This window comes from Rhineura floridana, chromosome 5 (genome assembly GCF_030035675.1).
Source record: "Rhineura floridana isolate rRhiFlo1 chromosome 5, rRhiFlo1.hap2, whole genome shotgun sequence".
Classification (NCBI taxonomy): domain Eukaryota; kingdom Metazoa; phylum Chordata; class Lepidosauria; order Squamata; family Rhineuridae; genus Rhineura; species Rhineura floridana.
The window spans coordinates 22333023-22351607 of record NC_084484.1 but is presented as its reverse complement, the minus strand read 5'-3'; the positions used below and the strand labels follow the sequence as shown (position 1 = coordinate 22351607).

General features: G+C 39.1%; 1 protein-coding gene across 1 annotated transcript in view; it reads left to right on the top strand.

Annotated features, from left to right (window-relative positions):
* The window catches only part of DACH1 (dachshund family transcription factor 1), a 585162-nt gene extending 566777 nt beyond the window's left edge, over positions 1 to 18385 (top strand). Inside the window, exon 12 of the mRNA XM_061629968.1 lies at positions 15850 to 18385. Within this exon, the coding sequence (XP_061485952.1) occupies positions 15850 to 15887 (38 nt within the window). The 3' untranslated portion in view covers positions 15888 to 18385. The remainder of the gene's footprint in view (positions 1 to 15849) is intronic.
* The last annotated feature ends 200 nt before the right edge of the window (positions 18386 to 18585 follow it).

The window sequence follows — 18585 nt, the reverse complement described above, 5'->3', positions numbered from 1 at the left end:
ATTCTTACGGAATTTCTGTACAATTGGTCAATTTTTGGATGCAAAGTAAGCTGAGCCCACTAAATTATAAAAGATCACAAGCTGCTTGTCATCAGCAATGGCTTCATAAACTGATATGTTTGACTCAGACATTTGTTTTATTTCCCCCCATTTTCCCTTTTTCCCTCTCCTAAAAGAAGTGACCAGAATGCAGTGCTGTTGAAATTCAGGTTTAATAAAACAAAATAGTGGCTGAGTTCACCAGGAAGCAGAAAAAGTACCTGTTTTTTAAAAGCATTATCACATTTTCAAAATCTGTAGCCATGATCCAGGAATCCATTTAGAAATATGTAGAACAGATTTGTTTGCCCAGCACGGCGAAGAGGGCAGGTTCTCACAGTTCATGGGAAATAAAGAAAACTCCACTGGAACTGGAAATACAGTTGTCTGGACCATGGCTAGTGACTTTTGTGACCTAGTGAGGCAAGGTGTGAGTTATCTCCATGAGTATCCAATATCTTTAAGATTCTAGCATGCCTTCTTTTATAAACTATTAAGTCTACCGTATTCATTTAGCACCCTCAGTGGAAGGTTTATGCTGTTTATTTGCACAAAGGGTATTGTTCACTTACACATTTGTGACCAGAGATTACCACAGTTTTCTTACTTTGACTTGTCTCCCAATCCTTATCTAGTCCTACATTTGTGGACTAAGGGATAGGCATTAGCTCAGTAGTATATCACATAGAAGGTACTAGTTCCAATCCCTATATTATTTCCAGCTAATAATATAGTAGGCAGCAGGGTGGAAAAGATTCCCTCCCCTCAAAAAAACTCCCGGGAAGCCACCAACATCTGGAAGAGACAGCACTGGAAAATACAATGGTCAGACTCAGCTAGGAGTTAGAGCTGTGTTACAACCAGAGCTTGGAAAAGTTACTTTTTTAAACTACAACTCCCATCAGCCCTAGGCAACATGGCCACTGGATTAGGCTGATGGGAGCTGTAGTTCAAAAAAGTAACTTTTCCAAGCTCTGGTTACAACCTTGACTGTACACAACTGTCAAGCAAAAATTGCTGGAGAAACCCCCCCCCCATAGCTGACAAATTATCTTCCTTTAGAAATTCAACAGTTCTCACCTCTTCCATTTCAAAATTTCTGAATATGCCTCGGTTTCATCTTAAACACTTTCCCATGGTTAAGAACTCAGATTCTCAGTGTAGCAGCATTTACATGGTAAATACCTTCTCCTTTGTCTGCATCTTACTTGAGATTTATGAAGGCAAGGCAAAAAAAAAAAAAGATTTCATCCTTAATAGGCTATTTCCTAGTTAAGTGTTTTGGAAAAGGGTTACAGTTTGTCTAAGATCCCTTCCATCTGTTGCAAAATGCTTGCTTTTATTTGGGTTTCCTGATGCTGTCTTACCAAACTTTGCATGAATCATCCCCCATTTGTTTGTCTTCGTCTCCTTTTTTATTGTTCTTGTTCCTTTTCCTTCAGTTATTAAAACACCACATAGAATGGAAAGTTAGGATTACACTGGGATTCACATTTGCCCTATCTTATCGAAAGAAATAAACCCAGCAGTTATATAATTTAAAACCGCTTGAGCTGCGGATCAGAGATGCTTTTATCAACATTGGGATGAAGAGGTTGTGTGCATTCGGGCATGCATGTACACCTGTTCTTTGGAGGGGGGCAAACCTCATTAGAGTATAGTGGCTACAAATAACTTCTGAGAAAACAAAATAGCTGCCATTTTTCAATAAAAGTTTCTTCCTAACAGGAAATGCATCTTTTAACTTATGTGAGCAGACTCAAAGAAAAAATGCTCCATTTTGTGGTACTTGATCAGCCCAATCATGCTAGGGGACGTATGTGCATGGAAACAAGTAGGCTTTCCTTGATGTATGCTTTGCTAGATGTGGAATTGTGAATGTGAAGGGTTGCCGTGCATTCACTTCCCCTGCCTGATCCGCTAGCTGCATGCAGATAGCCCTGGTTATAGATTCTCATCAGTGTCTATCAGCTGTTCAGGATGAGGAGGAAGATTCTGAATTTAGTCCGCTCTTCCTCCTCTCTAGGCTAAACAGCTGAACCTGTGGAAGTTGCATTCCTAGCTAATAAGTTACAAAGTACTTACTGGGAGCGGGCATTAGCTAGAAAGCATATTTTATAGAAATTGATTTAATCTGGGGTATAATATTCCTGTATCGTATTTTGATCTCATGTGTTGGACAACACCACAATAACATGTGCACTGAAATTTGCAAGGCAGATAAATGTGCATAATTTTTTCTGACAGCAAAATTTGCTCAAATCACGCCCTCACTGTACTATTGGGGTTTCAGTAGCACATAACATATACACATAACTTTATCAGAATGGTGAACAAAAATTTTGGGAGAATAAGACGCTCATATCACAGTATTTTTTAAAAAGTTCTATTGATTGAAAAGTTGACATCCTAGCTAAATGTTATTCACAGCCCAATCTGATTCGGCAATGTGAAATTTCCATTGCTTTGCTTCTCCTTGTTCTAAAGCAGCACAATATAGGTCTGCTGTAGATTTAAAGATGAAAATCTATGATAGGCTAGCAACTGAAGGGCTGGTTACCTGGTGACTAGCTTGTTAAGTTTTAGGGGCAAAGCAAGGTTTTTTTGTTTGCCCAGGGCAAATTGATTTTAGCTACTGTTTATGGGTTCATGAAGTTCTGTGGTTGTTGGCTTGAATTATTCGCTTTATCGTGTTTTATTTCTATCTGTATACCTCTTTGGAAAGTCACATTTAAAAGTTGGATAAAAGTATTTATTTGTTTATTTATTTATTACATTTATAATCCCATTCTTCCTCCAAGGGCCTCAAGGTGGTGTACAAACTTGGTTTTCCCTCTCCCAATTTTATCCCCATAACAACCCAGTGAGGTAGGATAGGCTAAGAGACAATGACTGGCCCAAAGTCACCCAGCGAGCTTCATGGCTGAGCATGGATTTGAACCCTGGTCTCCCAGGTCCTAATCTGACATTCTAATCACTTTACCACACTGGCTCTCAATTTTAAATGAACCAATAAAAGCAACAAGAACTAAGAGGCCATTCCATTGATCCTGCAGTATGCAAGCTACCCCTGACAGCTTCTTCCCGTCCACCCAAATAACGCCCTTGTACAGTACTCCTGCACTGTTTTACCTAGCATTAGCGAAATATCACAGAGGGGTTGCTACTGTCACATATAAATTTATTTATTTATTTTATTTTATTCGATTTATATACTGCCCACAGCCCGAAGGCTCTCAGGGCGGTGCACAACATAGGATAAAATACAATAAAATCACAAAAACAGTAGAGCATAAATATTAAACAATAAACAACCTAATATACGTTAAAAGCATAAAAGATAGATTAAAATGCCTGGGAGAATAAAAAGGTTTTCACCTGGCGCCGAAAAGATAGAAGTGTAGGCACCAGGCGGACCTCATCGGGGAGACTGTTCCATAATTCGGGGGCAGCCACTGAAAAGGCCCTAGATCTTGTTACGACCCTCCGAGCCTCTCTGTGAGCCTCTCTCTCTCCATGTCCAGTGGCAAAGATCAAAGGGCAAGTTCTGGTCATAGCAGCAAACCAAATAGATGAAGGTCTCTTTGTCTTGGTGCCAGAAGCCCTGAGACTGATTTTCTATCCAACGGCTGAAGCTCTGAAAAGCAAGGGATTTGGGCTCTTATTCATTATTTATTCATAAATGGGATATATTTAATAGTTGACTATTCAAAAAAATTAATCAAGACATATCTATATTATAAAGGACTCTTAGCATAGCCTCGAATAAAAAACTTTATATATAGTGCTTTCAGTGAGTTCAGTCACACTACCATTGAAAATGCTTTTAATGTTATGATTCACAGATAAGCTTGTTGATAGTGATATTTATCATCAGTGTCAGGCCTGAATAACCTGCCCAGATCACCAACTCACCAGCCAGCCACACATTTTGGCCTCCAAGCTAATTCATAGTTCCTCCATTTTTGCAGTCCCAGACAGATAACAAAAACAGCAGGGTTATCAATACTCTAGTGGCTTGCTTTACATTGCTGGTGGATACAGGTTGGGCAGCCTTGATGTATGCCCATTAGATCATGTAGCAAGCAAACTCTTGGTTTTTGGAATGAAGACAATTTCTTTGAATTCCTCCATAAATATTGTCAGCTGTTGGCTTTTAAAACTCCTCCTCCTGTTTCCTTTCCTTGACTTCCATGCTAGAAAAGACCTAGATTAGTAGGTTTTGAAAAGTATACTCCTGCCTTCTGCAGATTTAGGAAGTTTTGTCCTGACAAAAGTACAAATTTAATAGTTCCTTGAGACCCCATAGTGGTAAATAAAACATAATGGACTCAGTGTGAGCTAACTAACATGTAGGTAGATATGGGAATTTCAGCCAATACTAATTAGCTCTCTATTCTAGATAACCAAAATGCTGATAAATACTATAGAGTATATCTTCTACAGTGGTTTCTGGACAGCCTTAGTGTTGTAAATAATGACTGTGTTTATTCTATACATGTGGTAGAATTATTTCTTCCTAAAGCAAACAATGGTCAAGGATACCTTTGTTTTCAGTTTCATATTTGAAACAAGGAATGTTAACTCCTCTAATGTTTTGTTTTCTGGACTAGCTTTCAGATGTTTATGGATTTTTTCCCCAGTCTGAGATCCTTGCAAACATTTCCCCCCTTTATCTTCCTTTTATCTGGGGAAACATTATTTACCTACAAGTTATGCAATTTCAGTTTTGAGTTTTACATCTCTTCTATGCAGATGGCTGGGGGATCGCAGGAATATATGAAGGAGAAAAGGAGGGAGGGGAGAGTTGCCAGTTGTCTGGTTTTTGCCCAGAGACTCTGGATTTTTGGGGTGCTCTGGGTGAGTAACCTTAATCTCTGGACGCTCAGCTTTCTTTTAAAAAAACAAGTTTCTAGGTGGTCTGGTTCCCATGTTATACACCAAAATGTCAACTGCCCCCCTCAACTTCAGTTAAATGAGCACGTAGCTGGCTGCTCTAATCCCACCTTTTCAGGTTTGTAGACAATGTGAAGTCAGGGTTGTGATTGACAAGGCAATAACTACAGCCCTTTGCAAGTTAGCAAACTTGTTTTTTTCTGCTTTTCTGAAAATCTCATCAATTGAGTAAGTATATAGCTGCTTTCGGTCTTTTTCTCTCTTGCGTGTATGAGTCAAACAAGTTTAAATTTTCCTGGGCTGTTGAAGAGGGCACTGTTTTGAAAACCTTCCCAATATGAAACTTTAATCCAGTATTTGCTTTTCTGGCAGTAAAACTGCAATGCTAATTCCTCATATCCAGAGTAAATCCCATTGAATTCAGTAGAACTTACTTTTGAGTAGACATGGTTAGGATTGTGCTGTAGGATTGTGTGTTATTATGTAGGAAACTAATACTGATACTGTTTTTTTAAAAATGTTCTGCAATGACCAACTGGTTTTGACAATAAACTATTGTATGGGGTGTATGTATTCTTACATCTCCAGTGTGTGTGTGTGTATAGGCGTCTTTCCAACTACCCTGTGAGGTAGGGTTGCAGACTGGAAACCAAGGCAGCTCACAATAAGAAATAAATCCCTTTAAAATCCAATAACCATAAAAACAAGTATAAACAGTTGCTAAACTTGCTTTTCTGGGAGTAAATGCTGGGACTTACTTTTGAGTAGACATAGTTAGGATTGTGCTGTAAATTGATGAGACTTTTGAGTGAACATAGCAAACAACTGTGTTTGTGTTGTATATCTTTCTTTCCCCTTCTGATCGTATTTTTAAAGCAATTACGCAGGGTTTACTTACGTATCACTGCTTTTATTATGTAGGAAACTAATACTGATACTGTTTAAAAAAAAAAGTTCTGCAATGACCAGCTGGCTTTGACAATAAACTATTATATGAGGTGTACATATTTTTACATCTTCAGTGTGTGTGTGTGTATTGTTGTTGTTATCTTTATTAAAATTTATATACCAAGGCAGCTCACAATAAGAAATAACTCCCTTTAAAATCCAATGACCATAAAAACAGGTGCCAGTTGCAAAACAGCTTACAGTGGCATGATTCTGAATTTTGGGTTGTGTGAATATTTGTGTGAAATATTTCTTAATACTATGTCCCAATAAGTATCTGAATTCACACTATTGTTGTACATCATTATTTACACTTTAAGTGTGCCTTTCTTCCTTGGGGCGGTTCCCCTCTGTTGTTTGTATCCTGAGGGGCAGATTAGGCTGAGAGATGGTGAGCAACCCATGGTCACTCAGTAAACTTTATAGCTCATTTCCATTGTAAAAAATTAATTAAAACAATTTACATGCAGGCAAAGTTTAATTAGATCCACACAATACTTTTAAAGCACATCCAACTTGCATTTAAAGCACCTGACTTCCCCTAAAGAATCCTGGAAAGTATAGTTTTCCCCTCACAGTTATAGTTCCCACCACCCTTAACAAACTACAGTTCCCATGATTCTGTGGATTCATGTGCTTCAAATACATGTTTATTTATTAATTTATTTATTATTTGATTTGTATTCCTCCCTTCCTCCGAGCAGGTGCCCAGGGAGGCAAACAAAAGCACTAAAAACACTTTAAAGCATCATAAAAACATTGTTGAATGTGTTGAATGTACTTTATGTCCATTGTTGAATGTGTTGAACGTGCTTTATGTGCATGGTTGAATGTACTTAAAATGAATGGTGTGGATCTGCACTAGGTATGATGTGTATTCAATAGTGAATTGAAACGAACAATTTTAAAATATTTTTTTGAAAATTGATAAGAACAATTTTAAAAAAAAATTTAAACAGGGGAGGGGCTGTAGCTCAGTGGTAGGGCATATGCTTTCCATGCAAAGGTCCAAAATTCAGTTTCTGGAAAAGACTATTGCCTGGAATCCTGGAGAGCCAATGCTGGTCCATGTTATCAATACTGAGCTAGATGGCACCAAATGGCCTGAGATGGCATAAGGCAGATTCCTTTGTTCCTACAAATGGAAAGAGACCCAAGGGCCACAGTGACTCTAAAATTTATTTATGTATTTTAATTACAACATTTATATACCACTTTATTGTAAAAAATCTCAAAGCAGTTTACAGAACAAATTAAAACAATAAAATTATTGGCAAAAACAGTTAAAGACAGATATATAAAACATTCAAAATAATAAAACCAACAATGAGTTAAAAATAGATAAAAACATAATAGCTTCTACATCCCTGGGTGGGATTGTCTAAACAAAAATGTTTTTAGCAGGTGCTAAAAAGAGTACAATGAAGGTGCCTGCCTAATGTCAATAGGCAGGGAGTTCCAAAGCATAGGTGCTGCCACACTAAAAGGCTGATTTCTTAGAAGAGCAGAACAAGTGCTATGTGGCACCCGCAACATGGAAAGCACACCTTGAACTTGGCATGGGAGCAAATTGGCAACCAGTGCAGATTTCAGAGCAGGGGTATTATGGGATGATAGGGTCTCACTCATGTCAGCAATTGTGCCACAGCATTCTACACTAACTGCAGTCAGGTTGTGCTGCATGGGGATTTCTGACCTTGGCTAACCAGCTGTCAGGATTTTTTAGTGGGGTTTTTTTGGTTAGGAATCCTGACTGGTTGTGGGATTGAGAGTTTTCTGCCTTACTCATAGGAACCTTGTTATGGTTAATATGGTGTTGCATTTAGGAAATCATCACTGTCTTCTGTTTTTCTTTTTCTGTTTGCATTTCATTTACTTTTATCCTCACTCCCTTTCATCCATAGAAGCAACAACAGTGGTTCCATGCACTCCACTCAACCCCCTTAAACCCACTAATGATGCACCTTGTTGTTTGCATGACGATTTGTTTCTTGCCCAATAGTGGTAAAAGTGAATGCACATCCTGGGCAGCATGGCTGCAATTGTTGTTCCCAAGCTGCTGCCTATCAAGGTAGACCAAGCCATGTGTGCTTTCTCTCTGTCAATTATTATTCAATGGAGTTGGGTTGGTTGTCAAAGTGAGTTTATAGCAGCCCACAGGGGAGACAGAAAAAAGTAGAGAATTGTCTTACTCTTTCTCAGACCTCTTTCTGAAGTGAAGGGTCAAATCTGTAAAGAAATTTGGAGCAGCCATGTTAAAAAGTAAGGGCAGGGCATTCCAGGTAGAGGGTTGCCAACCCTACTTAGATATGGTTATCTTTGCAGAGGATCCCAGTCAAGCTTTACCAACAACACAATCCAAACCATGTCTACTGAGAAGTAAGTCCTATTGAGTTCTTTGGGCTTAGTCCCTTAGTAAGTGTGTTTAGACTTGCAGGCTTCAGGGGCATCCATCTTTACTCCTGTGTGCTCCCATCTAACATCTCCACAGCACTAGGCTCCTTTCTTCCTACAGTGGCCTTATAGTGACTGGCCTGGCCTGGCCTGAGGGTACTTAAACCCTTTTTGCCAGAAACAAGTTAGCTAGATTAAATGTTCCCTACCCAGGCGCCATCTTTTAGCTAAGATTTCTATCTTAATTTCCAATCAGAGAAATGTTTTTGTTTGAATTGTATGCTCCATGCAACTGTGGTTGATGCTTAATGTATCATGCTTAATGACATTTTATTTGTTTATTTATTATCTTTATTTTCACCCTGCCCTATTTTCCAAACTGGAACTCAAGGCGGCTTCCAGATAAAAATACATATAATTAAGAACATACAATAATCTAAAATAAATAGAATTAAACTATTTACAATATTAAAACCGTTCAAACATACACTTAATAAATCACCTCAGTTTAAAATAGTACAATTAAACAATAACAATGCAGCACCCTCTTCAAGCCATGACCTTAGCAACCTTCGGCTCCAAAGGCCTGTTGGGATAAAAAAGTCTTTACCTGCCGATGGAAGGATTGCAAAGAGGGGGCCATTCTTGCCTCCCTAGGAAGGGAATTCCAGAGCCTAGGGGCAGCCACCGAAAAGGCCCTATCTCACGTCCCCACTAAATGTACTTGTGTAGCATCACTTGGGCCCACTCCCAAAATCTCATGGTTTAGGATGCTTCTGACCTGGCAACCCTAGTGGAGGGTGTGCTTCTGTGGAAATGGGAGGTGAAAAGAAGTTAAGAGAGGGACTGATAGGAAATAACTTCTGTGGCAATGTCAGTAGGAAGCACTGCTAAGGCAAGTATCAGGAAAAAAAACAACCCTGCATTCTGCAGTAAGAAAAATGTATGCATTCAAAACAAGGGCATGGAGTCATGATGACTTCCTTTCACTTTGATTTCCTACCAGAAGCTGAATGAAGCAAAGTCTTTTTAAAAAAGAGTTTCAAAGTGTCTCATCTTGGGATGCTCCCCACCGCCCCCAAAGAACCAGTGATAGCTTACAGGAAAGAAATGCACAGCTTTCTGTATAAATCATATCAACCTCTGATCACAGAATTTTCATTCTAAAAGTTTTGTTAACATAAGCAGTCATATGTGTGGGTTGCAGCACGGATACATCGGGCCAAAGCCTTAGTCTCCTGGGTGTATCACTATAAGCACTGTTTCTGATACAGCATAAGTTGATATTACATCTATCAGTTGTTTTGCAGGGAAGGGGAGGAACTCAACCCCACATTACACAGCTCTTTCTCAAAAGTTTATTGGTGGGTTCACACCTTTGATTACTGGGCTTCTTGCCCATAGCATAGTGTCATTCCCCATCCAGTTAGGGATTCAAATGCAGAATGGGATGAGTAAAAAATGATTTAAAAAAATTGTTTGCTTTAATTGGGATTTTGTAAGTGTTAGTTTTTCTTTTTCAGCAGTTAAAACTTTAAAAAGCATGGAAATTGGGCAGTTATATATTAATGCAGCAGGGGAGCAGGTGACCTGACCTCTCTGAGATATTGCACTGCCCTACAAATTTGTCAAAATGCAAACACAATTTGGGTTGATCTTTCACAGTCCAATCCACTTCATGTGTAGTTTGGAAGAATTTGGTAGCATGTGTCTCTGAGCATATGGTGAGTGGTGGCAACACCTGCAATCAGCCGAAATAACAGGAACAAGACATGTGCCATGCTGATCTTGTTTTAGCAGGGAGGAAGCAACAATATTAAGACAGTTGATAATTCAGATAGTCACACCTTTCAGTTTTAGTGAAATTTCCTATAGTAAATCATTTTCTTTTGCTTCTGTTTCTGTGAATATGTGAAGTACAGCAACACTTTGCAACACTAAAAAAACTCCAAAAACAATTGTGGAATAATGGCACTGATTATTCTGCAGAATAGTTTCCAGTGGACATGAACGTGTCTCAGTTTGCACAAGATAAAACAGCGGAAAGTGAAATATATTCTTGCAAAATTCTAGGTGTGCTCTATTTTTTTAATTGACCATGCCCACCTTTCCTTAAGTGGAGTAGTTTAAGCATAGCAGGCTGTAAACATGCATCTTGGACTGGCCAAGTTTGTTTTTTCCAACAGCTAGAGTCATTGCTTAAGTAGCAACATATTGTAATCAGCCTGATTTTTCATCAAACTGCAGTTTCAGATTCAACTGTTAATGTGCCCAGAATAGAAATAGAGCATAACCTCCAGTTTGAAACAAAAAAAAGGGCTGTCTTCACCATTATATGACATTGACCAACAAAAAGGCTTTGGAATTAATAATGAATGAATGAATCTTTATTTTTACCCTGCCCTTTTTCCAAAACTGGAACTCAGGGCGGCTTACAAATAAAAACTACACATAGGTAAAAAAGCATACAAAAATATACAATTAAAATAGAATTAAACTATTCACGACATTAAAATCATGAAACATACTTAATAAAAATAAATTTGACACAGGTTTCTAGGATGAAAAATGAGAGAAATATAATGTTCTAAGTTAGATTCTCTGTAGAAACAGTGGTAACACAGGAAAGAAGCAAAGTAAGAAGAACACCAACAAACATACAAAAATGTAATTCTTCATCTTTGGAGATGGCAGGTGTTGCCACCACTCACCAAATGCTCAGAGGCACATGTTACCAAATCCTTCCAAGGTACACAGGAAGTGATTGGACTGTGAAAGATCAACCCAAATTGTGTTTGCATTTTGACAACTTTGTAGGGCAGTCCAATATCTCAGAGAGGAGGTCAGGACTTCTCCTCCCCTGGAAGATTCACTATAGCTGTCCAATTTCCCTGCTTTGTAAAGTTTGATAGAAATAACTGTTGGCTATAGGTACGTTCTTAAACCGCAAGGGTTTTTTGCCTATTAGTGAATAGCTTTCTATGTACAGGGTTTCTTTGGTATGGAGGAGGATTTAATTATGTGTACCCCTAACCACAGTTTCAAATGATACAACCCAGAGACAGGTTTACCACTTTAGTGAGAAATAGTCTGCAGACAAAACATGCTCTGGATAAACAGTTACTTTCCCAAGAATATATAATTTCCATGAAAGTTTCTCTTTGTCTTAAAATATTTATATTAAGGTCACTTTGTCAGTGTTTAAGTACTCAGTGGCTATAATAACTAATACAAAACTTTATGGAATTTGAAACAGTTATTTAATATAAGGCCTGGGATCCAAATATGCCTGCATCTTGAAAGAAGTCTTGAAAGGTTGTGAATAGATAAGATCTCCACTGCATTCTGTAGCATATTTTAAAATGTTCACTGGATTCAGTAGCATAAAATCAGATGAAATTGTTAGAATTCTAAGCCTGCTTCTGTTTTTTATATCAAATACTTCATACAGGTCCTCATGGGAATAGCTGCATGGGCTATCTATTAAAATGTAAGGTCAATTCAAAGTGCCAGTGATGGCATTTAAAATCCTACATAGCCTTAGCCCAGGCCATGGTTTAATGTTACGTGTGCTAACAGGAAGAAGCTGCTGCACTTCTCTCCTCTCCTCCCTTTGAGTGGTGGAAAGAGGAATTTGGCAGCTTTTAGTTTCACTTTCCTGTGAAATTAGCTTCTTCTGTCAACAGAGCCACTTTATCATGAGACTGATGCCTCAGGTGGCAGGTCACATTTGGTGACAGATTGTATCTCCACATCTAGTTTCTGCAGCCCGCAACCTGCAACCCACCCACCTGTCGGCTGTGGCTGTTGGTATAGCAGCAGTTGCTGTCGCCTTCACCACTATTCACCCACCTATTTGCTTGCTATGGAACATTGCTGCTGCAAGGATGCCTCTCATGATGCTCCACAAGGCCTTTCTGGGACCTTGAGGAATGAGTCCTTCCTGTGACTGAGCAGTTGCAGTTGAGATGGCCACAGAGAGTGCTTCCACTGCTGCCACTTTGCCACAATGGCAGCAAATACTGCTGAAAGTTTCACCGTGGTTCAGGCACTCTCTGTGGGCACATCAACTTCAATGTCTCCCTCTGAGGGAGGATCCTTCCCTCAAAGTATAGCATGGAGGGGAGAGGATAGCCCTGGATTAGAGATGATGGTAGCAGGGAGGTCATGGCAGGGAGGCAGGAGGATGACGATGGTGGAAGAGGTGAGTGGGAGCAGAGGAAGAGATAAAAAGAGGTAGCGGTGGCAGGACATGGAGGAATCAGGGAAGGCAGCAGGTGATAGCACCCACACCCACCTTGGGTGGCTTACTGTGTTGCACCAGCAGGCTGGTGTAGCACAGTGCGGATGAGCGCCTGGCTGGGAGTCCAGATTCTGTGAGTTCAAATCCCCACTCGTGTCTCCTGGGTGTAACGAACCAGCTAAAGATCACACCCACAGTGAGTGGCTCAGGGGTTACGTGCCCTGCCACCTGTGCAGCTGTGGGCAAGCTGCATAATCCCAAGGAGCCCAGTTGCCTCCCAGCTGGCAGTTGCAGACAAGGAAGGGGCTGGCTTCCGCAGCTGTGGCAAGCTGAGCAGGCCCTAGCCAGCTGGGGAGGACTAGCCTCAGAGGGAGGCAATGGTAAACCCCCTCTGAATACTGCTCACCATGAAAACCCTGTTCATAGGGTAGCCGTAAGTCAGGATCGACTTGAAGGCAGTCCCCCGTTGCACCAACCCTGTGGTGTCACTCAAAAATGGCAAATGCAATTCAATATAAACAAGTGTAAAATTATGCATATTGGAGCAAAAAATCTGAATTTCACATATACGCTCATGGGGTCTCATGGGGAGAGAGACCTCGGGGTTGTAGTGGACAAAACTATGAAAATGTCGAGCCAGTGTGTGGCAGCTGTGAAAAAGGCAAATTCCATGCTAGGGATAATTAGGAAAGGTATTGAAAATAAAACAGCCGATATCATAATGCCATTGTATAAATCTATGGTGCGGCCGCATTTGGAATACTGTGTACAGTTCTGGTCGCCTCATCTCAAAAAGGATATTGTAGAGTTGGAAAAGGTTCAGAAGAGGTCAACCAGAATGATCAAGGGGATGGAGCGACTCCCTTACGAGGAAAGGTTGCAGCATTTGGGGCTTTTTAGTTTAGAGAAAAGGCGGGTCAGAGGAGACATGATAGAAGTGTATAAAATTATTCATGGCATTGAGAAAGTGGATAGAGAAAAGTTCTTCTCCCTCTCTCATAATACTAGAACTCGTGGACATTCAAAGAAGCTGAATGTTGGAAGATTCAGGACAGACAAAAGGAAGTACTTCTTTACTCAGCGCATAGTTAAACTATGGAATTTGCTCCCACAAGATGCAGTAATGGCCACCAGCTTGGACGGCTTTAAAAGAAGATTAGACCAATTCATGGAGGACAGGGCTATCAATGGCTACTAGCCATGATGGCTGTGCTCTGCCACCGTAGTCAGAGGCAGCATGCTTCTGAAAACCAGTTGCCGGAAGCCTCAGGAGGGGAGAGTGTTCTTGCACTCAGGTCCTGCTTGCCGGCTTCCCCCAGGCACCTGGTTGGCCACTGTGAGAACAGGATGCTGGACTAGATGGGCCACTGGCCTGATCCAGCAGGCTTTTCTTATGTTCTTATGATCATGGTTCATAACAAACTCTAGTAAGTTTAACAAAGCCAGCTTGAGAAACCAGAGTTTGAGGTTGTTCTGAAATTGATCAGAGTTTGTTACAACCATAAATCAGGAAAAGCTGCTAAAATGCTTTCCCAGGCACATGGGAGAAATGGAGAGGTAAGAACGCTTCTATCTTTTCGGCGCCAGGTTAAGACCTGGCTATGCTCCCAGGCATTTTAAGCGTTTATGTTATAATTTTGTATTTTTATTTTTTATTTTTTATTTTGTTGCTGCTTGTGTTTATTGTTTGTTGTCTGATTTTATTGTTGATATTTTGTATTTTAACCTTTTTGTACACCGCCCAGAGAGCCACTCGCTATGGGCGGTCTATAAATGAAACAAACAAATAAATAAATAAATAAACAAAAGACCATGGCTCACTGTGGCTGCTTCCTGCTCATGCCCGTTACGGTAAAACATTGTTTTGGGTGAGATGCTCGCTGGACCAGTATGTCCTGTCTTTTTCTCAAGTAATATTTGGTAGAGCATTAGCTGCAGTCTTTTCAGTAGTGGTGCCTGTGTTATGGGTTAGCTTTCCTGATGAATCCCAGGCTTACTTCTTGCCTTGTGCAGTTTCATTAAACACTTTTACGTTTACCAAGGCTTAGTAGTTGATCTCTTTCTTGGTTTGCTGTTATTTTTAGAGTCTGGTTTGTACCCCAGAATAGAGAATGTTGAAAAAGTAGCGTACAAGTAAGGGAAACAATCAACCCAAATGTCTGGGCATTAATCCAAGTCTCCCAAGTCAAATTCCATAAGCTTGTCCACTGGACAATGATTACTTTCTCTAAAGAAGCCTCATTGAATTAGGGAGAAAGGAATGCCAGCCTGGTGACGAAGAATAATACTGATGGCCAAATTTTGTTTCTTGGCTTTTTTCTTTATCTGGCATAAGATTTCAACCCATAATATAATGTTTTATGCTTCTGAACCAGGGTAACTTTCTTCTAGGAGGGGAAAAAACTTTGTGGGGGTGGGAACTATTGCAGTCTTAAAACTAAATTAATGCAGTCATATATGTTTAAAGATGTAACAAAGTCTGTAGTTCCATGGTATTGATGAAATATTTTGTTTGAGGTACTTTATTCACATCTACATTATATGGTATGTTCAACAATATAGCTAAGGTCCAAAGAATGAATTATGGCCATAATCCATCACCTCCATACGACTGGAAGCTAGTGCGAGATGAGCATCTGAGGAGTAAGGCAAAGGGTTAGGGGAGAAAGGGATAAGTGACCTTCCCTGACACCTCTGCTTTCTTTTAGCTCAACAGTAGCCCTTGACAGTCTGCTGTATCCTTGGGTGTATCCAATGATTCTATTTCCTCTGAATTGGCAACCAGCTCCATGACTAGGAATAACTCTGAGTATCTGGCTGGGTCACTGGACACATCAAGGGAACAGTGTACTAACAGGCACCATCCCTGTTTAGTGAGACTGGGTGGGATAGAGGTGGAACAAACCAGACTGGCTTGATCTCCCTTCCCTCACTCCTCACCCAGTCCTTGCTTGCTGGCTTACTGTATCATTGCCTGTATCTTTTAGTAAGAGCACATATGACACACAAATAGTACTGCTCTTGTCACAGTGACCAAAATAATTTTCTTCAGCACAGTTAAATGTTCAGTTAAACAAAACCCACAGAAGTACCTGTAGATGCTCTCCGTCGTATAACAGTTACATGAATGCAATATCCTTTAAAACTTGTCACTTAGAAATGGTTGTAGTCATCAGACCACAGGCATTTTAAGAAGGTATCACCAGACTTCAAGTTATTAAGTAAGAAATGTATGATCATTACTAGATGAAATATCCTTTTAGACAGTAATACTCAACATTAATACAGGAAAGCATTTTCAAACTTTTTTGTATTACTTTACATTTTAGATGGAAGACTTTATTTGAAAACTACTGTCATGTACTGAACTTATTCACCTGAAGATATGCGTGCTACAGTTTAAGGAACTCTGCAATGAAACATTTGCCGTTTCGTAAGTTCTGCAAAAACAAAGGTGCTTTCCAGGCAACTTGGCCACTTCATTTATCCATGTGCAGAGGTTTTAAACTTTCTGAAAGAGCATCCTCCATTGGTTTCCTGGGACTTCTCCCTGTGTTCCAGAGAATGTTTCTACAACCTATGTAGCACACTTCTTAACAGCCAGCTAACAAGAAATTTGTTATTGGACACATCCTTGTATAGACCAGCCCAGAGCAAGACCTTGCATTCCCTTTCCAAAGGAATGAAAACTGTCTCCTCCTCTGATTCTTTGAGCACATCAAACCGTCCACAGTGCCCACTTTTACACCTGAAGACTATTATGCCATATGTAAACCAGCAAGACAGTACAGAAGTGAATCTTTCTAACAGAGGAATAAGAAGACTCCTAAAAAGATAAAATAGGAAAAGACAAATAAAAAAGTTACACCATTCCCCTCCCCAAAATCTAGAACAGGGACTCATTTCCCTTCAAGACATGTTTTCCCAACATACTTTCCAAGAGACCAACACAACCATGGTACATTACAAGAAGTCAAAACAATTTTATCTCGGGGAAAAAGAAGAAGTACAGAATGTAAACAAAGTAATTTTACTGTTTTCTTTAAGTAAACGAATAAAGAACTAAAAATATTAAAGACCTGTTATAATTTCTCATTCTAACCTGGCAGTACTTTGGGGGAGTGACAAGATGTTGCTTCTTACTGAAACTGTTGGTCAAATGTACAGTATATAACCACAAACCACACACTGAAGGTATTATGTATGCCGTAGAATACTAGATTTTAGGAAAACAACAGTTTTAGGTAATATGTTTTGTCACCCTGTTGGTCCAAAAGACACCTTTCTAATTTTAACGCATGCAGGCATGTAAATATTTGTCCTGAAGTCACAGTATTAATAAACGGGATCTGGGGATGACAGCTACTTTTATTTGTATATTGGTCAGTGCTGTGAAATGGCACTTTTAAAAGTGAATTGTAGCTCAAGAGCAAGTCGTCCCGCCAGAAATATTTTTGTATGTTAATGTCATATTACGTCAACGTTGCTGGGGAGGGGGGAGACCACAGAGACTAAACAGGCGCTTGATGTTATCAGTCCAATACCATGTAGAGCTAAGTGATAAAGTTGAAGTCTTTTGTCCTTCCTTGTCTCAGGCAAGGCCAGTTATGTGTTATTTTTACTGTCTTTATAAATGCTATGGATATCTGTTCTCCACCTTTGTGCTCATAACTGGAAGCAAGCTTCAACGCAGTGCTTGTTACATCTTAAATGATATTGTTTGCTCCAGGTTAACCCTTTGAAAACTACTTTAAAGATAAATGCCATCATACGTGATTGTTTCTTCACCTGTAATGTTTTATGCGTGTACGATATGCATTTATAGAAAAACGTAATCAGAACCATAAACATGTAAAATGCCTCACTGAAAGTAATTTTGTCAAAACAATAACTATGTCCAAATTCTGTTTTTGTTGTCCACAGTGTGTTGATTTTGCCATGTTAGTGCTTCAGAATTGGTTTTTTTCTGGCCTACATTTACCCTCTCATGATTTTAGAAATAAACAACTTCATGCCATGGAATTAAAAAGAAACTATTTTGTCGTTCAAAAATTGTTACCGGATACGTCGTAATAGATGTGGTAATGCTTCAGATTTTTTAAAAAAGAAGTGAAGTCTTCAAAGGGTTAACAGCTATCATTAGATGGACTTTGTGACAAACTGCTAAATTATTTATATGAGAGAAAAGAGGGGTGTTTTTTAATTAATTAAAAAAACTACAAATGAAATCTCTAGCATCTATCATTGGTCTTGCTCCTTGCAGAGCGTCACCTGTAAGTAGTTTTAATCATTTATAAAATGTATACTTTTCAGACTCTTTGGATATGCATCACTGTTTAGTTTGGTACCTACATAAAGGAAATGCTGAGAATAATGAGGACAAGAAGTATATCTTATTAAACAAGTGTAAATATTACAGTTCATTAAATGCTACCGTATGATGAATTTGGGTTTCTTTTGCCCCTCTTTAGTTACACACAAAGGTTTTTCCTTTTGCCTAGATTATGAAGAAATGTTGTGTTCATGTTATTGTTTAAATGCTTTTTGTATTCTTCAAGATATTAATGTCTAGTTGTTCTATATTATAACCACCTTTGCGCTCTATGCAAGCCCTTGGAACAGAACATTCTCATCTTCATGTAGGACCTATGAAAATTCTCTATTTTTATCTATATATTTAAAGTTTTCTAAAAATGAGAAAAAAGTTATTATGAATTTTGTTGTACAAAATCTGTACAAAAATCTGTTTTTACATCATAATGCAAGAATTGGAAAAATTTTCTATGGTAGCCTAGTTATTTGAGCCTGGTTTCAATGTGAGAACCACGTTTACTGGTATTGTATTTAATTTTTCTCTTTTTTTCCCTCCTCCTTTTCAACAATCTGCTAATAAAACTGTCTGAAATCTGCCCGTGACTTTATTTACAGTTCATCTTTATTAAATTTTGTGTAACATCGGACGAATATTTACTTTCTAATGGGAGGCATCTTAAAACAACATAAGTCAGCTCTTTGCAATGCGAGAACAATGCTGAATGATTTTATTTAACATGCAACCGCTTCTA